Source organism: Myxine glutinosa, chromosome 1 (assembly GCF_964187855.1).
Source record: "Myxine glutinosa chromosome 1, kmMyxGlut1.1, whole genome shotgun sequence".
Taxonomy (NCBI): Eukaryota; Metazoa; Chordata; class Myxini; order Myxiniformes; family Myxinidae; genus Myxine; species Myxine glutinosa.
Genome location: NC_136261.1, coordinates 59,821,295 through 59,829,228, shown reverse-complemented (window position 1 = coordinate 59,829,228; position 7,934 = coordinate 59,821,295). Strand labels below are relative to the sequence as shown.

At 52.1% G+C, this 7,934-nt stretch overlaps 1 protein-coding gene across 1 annotated transcript; it reads right to left on the bottom strand.

Annotated features, from left to right (window-relative positions):
* Positions 1-537: 537 nt before the first annotated feature.
* On the bottom strand, positions 538-6,537 carry CDKN1B (cyclin dependent kinase inhibitor 1B). The gene is made up of 3 exons (XM_068112101.2): positions 5,544-6,537; positions 4,405-4,494; positions 538-2,044 (listed from the first exon to the last, which is right to left on the bottom strand). The coding sequence occupies exons 1-2, from the start codon at positions 6,124-6,126 to the stop codon at positions 4,436-4,438; spliced, it is 642 nt and encodes a 213-aa protein (XP_067968202.1). The 5' UTR covers positions 6,127-6,537; the 3' UTR covers positions 538-2,044; positions 4,405-4,435.
* Positions 6,538-7,934: the final 1,397 nt, after the last annotated feature.

The following is a 7,934-nucleotide window of genomic DNA, read 5'->3' as shown; positions in this document are numbered from 1 at the left end:
AGATGGGGGTGTTAAAAAAAGCTGCCTCATCTTGCGGTTTGACTGAAGTACGAGAGAATACCATGTGCAATGACTTCTGTGTGGAAAAGCAAAGCCTTGTTGCCCTCTGAAAATTTTAGCAGTGGCTACATCTATTTAGTATTACGCAAGCCTCCCAATCATCCCATATATGCTACCATATACATATGCCATTCCTCCCCATAATCTCAAATTCCAACCTTACATTCCCTCCTTTATCTCCCTGCCATAACTAATCCTCCATTTATCCTCTTTAATCAATAATCTCAATTTTCACCCTCGTGCATCCGTAATAGACGGAATTCCATTTGGGAAAGGCACGCCGCATCGTCATCGTCAACAGCGTGCCTGGAATGGTGCCAGAGATGCATCATCGCATGACCGAGGAGGATCTGTAACAAGGCCAAGCTTGAGGATGGAGGATCTTCAAAGGTCAAAGGTCATGCAAACCATCATTCCACTCCTTTCCATCTTTATTTTTTTTGGACTTTCACCTCATCCAGACCAAAAGGCAAAGCATGTGATCATATTGACCACGTCAGTTTATTGCAAATAAATATTCTTTTTCCAAAGCAGACAACAAAAAGGTGACATTTGTTTTCCAACTACAAAAATAAAGGATAATACCTCCAGAGACGCAGCGTAACGAAGGAAAAATGACAGTACGGACAAAAAAAAAAAAGAGAAGTTGGCTCATGTGCCACAAACCGACGCGCACACAGGACTTCACACTTATAGCATATACACGACGTCACACAGCAAGCGGAGGAGGGCAAGCCTTACACCGTGCCACTTTGGCTTCGAAGAACACCGAAAAGACTGTCCCATCAGGTGCCAATAAATCTACTTTATAATTTATAAATAAATTAGTGAAGGGCTTGCAACGTCAATGCAGTTAATATACAATTATGTATTTTGTTGCAAACTATTTATCCAATTTCTTATAGAAAAAAAAACAAACTCAATTTTGGGGAGGGTCTGGACGAGGAGGAGGAGGAGGAGGGGGAGGAGGAGGAGGAGGAGGAGGAGGAGGAGGAGGGGGGGGAAGAGGGAGGAAGATATTTATCATAGAGATCTTTTGCATAATCACAATTCAAGGTCGAGAAATCAAAATAGTGCATTTAGAGCAGATAAAAGTGAGTTTGGAAGGTATTGTCTTTGCAAAAATGCAACAAAGAATCATTTATTTATTTATTTACCGATTCTTTTCCCCAACCCCTTCTTCCCACCACAAAAAAAAGTTTTAAAAAATACCGTGTAAAAGTCTCCTATAAACCTAGGCTGCTCCTGTTGTACTTCTACGACCCGAGGCCGTGTCACTGAAGCCCGGGGTAAGTCGTTATCTAACGGGGGTGACACCGTGGTGCGTGTACGTGGTGTGTGTACGTTTATGGCCATGCAGGGGAGGGACGGACGATTGCGGAATTGCGCAGTCTCAGTGTGGCTAGTATGAATTAGCGTTGCGAGCAGGTGCCCGTACCTACACGGGAGGGAGAACGGGCTGGCGACCTGTAGTGCAGTAAGAGGAACCCAAATACATGCTTTCCTCATCGTAATTAATGACACGGACGGATGCAGTAACAATCCGTGGGGAGTGGGGAGGAGGAAGACGACAACAAGTCCTGCTATTTTGATATCCCTGGATACCAGGCCTCAACTAGGCCCAAGCAGCCGGAGTATCTCGTTGCCAAGGAGCGGCGGAGCTCCACGTATAGTTGATAGTTCATTCACATGGCTTCATCAATAGCTTCGCCCAGGAAGCTGAAATGCTCCGTATTGTACATTTTAAGTACAATGAAGGATGGCAAGGAAATGGCAGCAAACTATGCGAATGAAAATGTTCCGGTGAAGAGTAAAACTACAAGAGATGGAAGCGTTGCGGTGGTGGTGGTGGTGGTCGTAAGCCGAGGAGCCGGCTGTTCGCCAACGTGCGTTCGCACCTTCCAGTGCTTCAGTGCCCCTGAGAGTGAGCGGGTCGAACCCTGCCCGCGTGACCTGAGCTTGCTTCTTGCAGCAGTGGTGAGGGCTGCGAAGGGGAAGGAAAGACAACCGAGGTCAACCAGGTAACCTTGCAGCAACAAGATAACAATAATAAAACTTCCATATTGCCATTAACCTGGTGTTGGTTTAGCGGTTAGGGTGCCGGCTTGGGATCCTAGGATCCTGGGTTCGAATCCCGGTCGATCGCTGAATTAACGCCAGGTGCGGTTGACTCAGCCTGTCATCCTTCCAAGGTCGGCAAATTGAGTACCAGTTCACTGTTAATTCCTTGTGTGTCGCAAGAGGTGACTAACAGGGTTGGCAGCAGGAAGGGCATCCGGCCATAACACATTGCTTCAAAAAAAGGGGACCACGGTGCCCGAAAAAGGCCAAACCCTGCTATGCAGTGAAAAATGGCCTCTAAAGGTGGTTCTTCTTCTTCTTTATTCTCCATATTGCCATTAGGCCTCCATGGAAAGACTTCCGATATCCCTCGCCAACGCGAACTCCAATACAACCCACACACGAGACACTCTGCTAACAACATCCATGACAATATGAAAAAAGGTGGAAATGTTTCTTCCTGACTCTGTCCCTACCTGTGCCTCAAACAGTGCCCAACTATAAGTTTACGGTAACAATAATGAGACAAGGAAAAGACCTTGAAAGCCAAGACGGGCAGCATGTCACCAAAACAATTATGGTGGCGTCACGATGTTGCGTCATGTCCAAGGTCCAGACCCTTGTAAAGAATAAAAACCCCTGTCGTATCAACAACTGTGGTATGACAAATGTATTTTACCCTGCATCGTCATCCCGAGCTCTACATGTCTCGTTTGGAGACAGCACCGGACATATCAGACGTCCTCTTCTCGTCACCTATCACTAGCTTTGCTTCCGGTCTTCGATAGGGCCCTTGGTGACCCCAGCACTAATGAAATCGGTTTTGCTTCTTGGCATCGCAAGCTAAAGGAACACAGCTGGTGGAGCGAGTACCAGCCCTATGCTAGGGGTACTAACTCCTGAGGGTACTAACACGTCGCTAGATGCTACAGCTGGTGGCGCGAGTTGTTAGGGTTAGTACCCCTAGCGAGGCGAGCTAGGTACCCCTAGCGAGGCGAGGTAGGTACCCCTAGTGAGCCCCTAGTACCTCTAGCCACCACCTTTTGAGGCCATTTTCCCCGCAGAGCAGGGGTTGGCCTTTTTTCGGGCACTGTCGTTCCATTTTTGAACCAATGTTTTACAGCCGGATGCCCTTCCTGCCACCAACCCTGTTGGTCGCCACTTGCGACACACAGGGAATTACCAGTGAACTGGTACTCAATTTGCCGATATCGGAAGGATGACAGGCCCTAGTACCCCTAGCGAACCCCTATTACCCTGAGTGAGCCCCTAGTACCTCAAGCGAGCCCCTAGCGAGGTTGCCCCTAGCGAGCCCCTAGTACCCCTAGTGAGGTCGTCCATAGCGAGCCCCGAGTACCCCCAGCGAGCCCCTAGTGAGGTCGCCCTGAGCGAGCCCCTAGTACCCCTAGCGAGCTCCTAGTACCCCTAGCAAGCCCCTAGCGAGCTCCTAGTACCCCTAGCGAGCCCCTAGCGACGTCGCCCATAGCGAGCTCTGGTACCCCTAGCGAGCCCCTCTTACCCGCAGCGAGCCCCTAGCGAGGTTGCCCCTAGCGAGCCCCTATCGAGCCCGTGGTACCCCTAGCGAGCCCCTAGTACGCCTAGTGAGCCACTTGCGAGCCCCTAGCGAGGTCGCCCCTAGTACCCCTAGCGAGCCCCTCGTACCCGTAGTACCCCTACCCTAGTACCCATAGTAACCCTAGCGAGGTCGCCCATAACGAGCCCCTAGCGAGGTAGATTAGTACCCCTAGCGAGCGAGGTCGGTGAGGGGCGAGGTAGCGGGTTCGTACCCCTAGCCGAGTTAGTACACAACTGGTGGCGCAAGTACCAGCCCTACGCTAGGGGTACTAACTCCTGAGAGTACTAACATGTAGCGAGACACACGTTGCGTCTAGCTACGTCGAACCTTGTCCCGGAAACTTTCCCTGGAGATTGGAGGGCACATACAGGGTAGGGGGCGAGGGGTTCACTTGCTCCAACTGGGGAATTCACAACTACGTCGGATTCTCCACGAAGAGGTGAAAGCGAATTTCCTGCATCCATAAGTCCATCGGTATTAGCACCAAGTTGATAACACCACCAAGTTAACACACAGACATTATTGTATGTTTTGTGTGTCAGTTTTTTTTTTTTGATTGATGTTAGCCCTTACACGAGCCTCTATCTTGTATCCAAAAAAAAAAAAAACTTTTGTGGAAATACAATGTTTACGCGGAGCTATCCTATTGGATGTTAAACGAGGTAACGTTGATAGAGGAGAGAGAGAGAGACGGGATAACTCCTTACCAGCTTAGACAGCGGTAACTGCTGGGCATCGTTACTGTGTCCCGTTTGCAGGATCTTCAACCTCACCTTTCTTCCTCTTGGGGTAGAAATCTGCAAACAGGTAAAAGAGACGTAAGCTCGGAACGTACAAACCAACTTTACATATTTTCATCTAGATGTTCCTTCCCTTTGCTCATTCACCATCACGTGATAAGCTAATATACATTGTTCAGAAATGAAGGGCCCACCAGCTAGTTATTGCTAGTTCAGCAAGACCAAGGATCACGTTTCGACCAAAACATCTTCTTCTTTGAATATTGATTATCATTTTCGAATATGGATGTTCCCAAGTTTGTCGAGTTGTTGTTGTTTTTTATAACCACGATCCTTATCTACAATCCTCTCCTTCCCCCACCCTCCCCATAGATGGAACCCCCTACCTTTAGTCCCCAAAACATTACAGGAACCTTCAGATGTTGCAAAAAAGCGATGGTTCCTGGTACACAAATATCTACCTATTCCCATCAAGCCCTTGATTTGCCGATCGTACTGTGATCGTTGAAACATGAGCTCATTATCTGAAACATTCACGATCCTACCTCGGGGACTACACATACAATATACATACACACACACACACACACACACACACACACACACACACACACAAGCAAACACATACGCACATACATGCACACACAAATACACACACTCAAATACACAAACACACACACACAAATACTCACACAAATACACACACACACACACACACACACACACACACACACACACACACACACACACACACACATGCAAATACATACGCACATACATGCACACACACACACACACACACAAACACAAGCAAACACATACGCACATACACGCAAACACACACACACACACACACACACACTCAAAGAAACACACAAATACACACACACACACACACACACACACACACACACACACACACACTCAAAGAAACACACAAATACACACACACACACACACACACACACACAAAGAAACACACACACACACACACACACACACTCAAAGAAACACACAAATACACACACACACACACACACACACACACACACACACAAAGAAACACACACACACACACACACACATGGTGAGACAGATCGTCGTACCTGTGACGAGTGCTCCTCGCTTGCACAGACCGTAAGAGAGCTGGCATACCGCTTCGCTCTCCACGTCACCCCGTTCGCTCGGGGAATCCCTGGTGTCCCTCCTCGCCACGCAGTCCCGTCTCTGCATCTCGTCTGCGCCGAGTTCGTACCGCCGATGGTGACGGTTATTGCTTCGGTTGACGTTACCGTTTTCTTCCCCTTTGTTCTCCTCGCGGTTCCGACACGCATCGCGCTCCGGGCGCCGCGCCTGGGATACCGCTTCGTGGGTGAATCCCCGCGGTCGATAGAAATGAGGAACCGCGCGCGCCTCGACCGCTTCCCAAACAAACTTCCCTCCTCGCAGAGGTTCCTCCGAGTCGAAGTCGAAGTCCCAGCGACGCTTGCGCTCCTCGCCCACACTCGCGAGTTCTTCCCGGAGACGTTTGTGCGTCTCGCCATGGTCGACCGGCCCGAAGAGGCTGCGACACACGGCGGCACGCGGAAAGAGCGGAGACCGCCGGGCCGCGGGCTGCAGGGTCGAGCCTCCACCGGCGCCTCCGGACCCGGCGCTTCCGCCGCCGGGAACCCGCACGTCCGACATCATCGCGGGAAAATCCCTCGGAGCCGCCGTCGGTGTCGTGGACTCGCGCGGGAATCCCGAGGTGCCGGAGGTGAAGGTTCCCGACGTCCAGGCGGATTCGGTGGTTCCCGTGAGTCCCAAACGGGTCGATCCTCCAGAGCGACACGAGATGTCACCCCCCACCCCCAACCCCCGAGGACCGTCCGAGAGCTGCTCAAAATCAGGACGGGTCGACCCGAGAAAAGCTTGATCCGATATCCTCAGACGAACATGGCGGGCGCGGAGCCGCGGTGAAAACAATCGGCCCGGGGTCGTGCCATGAACCGGGGAAGTGCGATGCCGTCTCCCTCCCTCCTGGTCCCTCCCGCCCGCTCTCGATCCCGCACTGCTCGTCTCTGCCTCCGCGGCCGCGATCTCACCCTGTTCTGCCTCCCGGGGTCCCTCCCCTCTCGCTCTCCCCGACTCCATCCCACTGTTTCATCACCCGAGTCGGCAACGCCCAAGACACGCGGCTCGCTGATCCTCCGTCCCCCCCCCCCCCACCCCACCCGCGTGCGGACCCTCCCTCCGCGCCACGAGATCGCGACGCAGGGGCCACGCGCGCGGACCGTCCCTCCGCGCCCCCGAGTTCGCGACGCAGGGGCCACGCGCGCGGACCCTCCCTCCGCGCCACGAGATCGCGACGCAGGGGCCACGCGCGCGGACCCTCCCTCCGCGCCACGAGATCGCGACGCAGGGGCCACGCGCGCGGACCCTCCCTCTGCGCCCCCGAGTTCGCGACGCAGGGGCCACGCGCACGGACCCCGCAGAGCCTCGGCAGGTCGCGTGCCATGCTCGTTATCGGAGACCATTAACCTCGTTACGATGAATTGACTGATTTACACGATTTTACCATCGGCTGCTTGCCCCTGGCTCCGAAGCACCTCGCACCCCAGTCGTGGTCGCGACACCTTCACGTCGACGTCGAATGGTAGCCGAATCTGTACCTCCACTACAAGGACTTGGTGACGGACCGTGGGTCCGAATCCCGCAGGTCCCACCCAACAATAGATCACGGGGAGATCGATTACACCTGCGCACGTGACTCGATAAAAACCTTTAATGCAACGTCACGAAAAGTCATTATTTCTTTCATGGCGCATCCTATATAATCCGAATATAATGATACACTATTACAGCACAACGTTGTATCTGCGGCGGCAATACTAGGACTAGGGAAGGGTTGTGGATTGGGGGAGGAGCGGGGTATGGGGCGGCCGAAGAACAAGGTATGATGGGGTTATGGGGGTGTGGAGGAGGATGGTGGGTGGGAGTATCAGCCAGAGGTATGATGGGGTATTGGGATCTGGATGATGTGGAGAGGAGGGAGGGAGAGATATGGGGCATTGAATGTTGGATGGGGTAGTTAGTATGGGAGTGGATTGGACTGAAGAGGTTGGCGGGGTTATGATCGCGGCAGCACTTGGAACGCCGAACCTGCAGAAATCAAAACCATAAAAAGGAAATTTCAGATACGAGACAAAGAGTAAATGCTCATGGAGAACCAGCTGGTCACCGCGGGCTATGCGGACCGAGACACTGTGAGATATATGGGAAAGGGGGACTATGCGGACCGAGACACTGTGAAATATATGGGAAAGGGGGGGGGGGGGCTATTGCGACCGAGACACTGTGAGATATATGGGAAAGGGAAGGCTGTGCGGACCGAGACACTGAGATATATGGGAAAGGGGGGCTATGCGGACCGAGAAACTCTGAAATATATGGGAAATGGAGGCTATGCAGACCGAGACACTTTGAGATATATGGAAAAGTGGGGCTGTGGGAACCGT

Bases quoted from the DNA above. Each gene is read 5' to 3' on its own strand.
- CDKN1B (XM_068112101.2), bottom strand. From the start codon at position 6,126: ATGATGTCGGACGTGCGGGTTCCCGGCGGCGGAAGCGCCGGGTCCGGA. The intron at 4,495-5,543 runs GTACGACGATCT...ACCTGTTTGCAG, and splicing joins GCGAGGAGCACTCGTCACAG to ATTTCTACCCCAAGAGGAAG.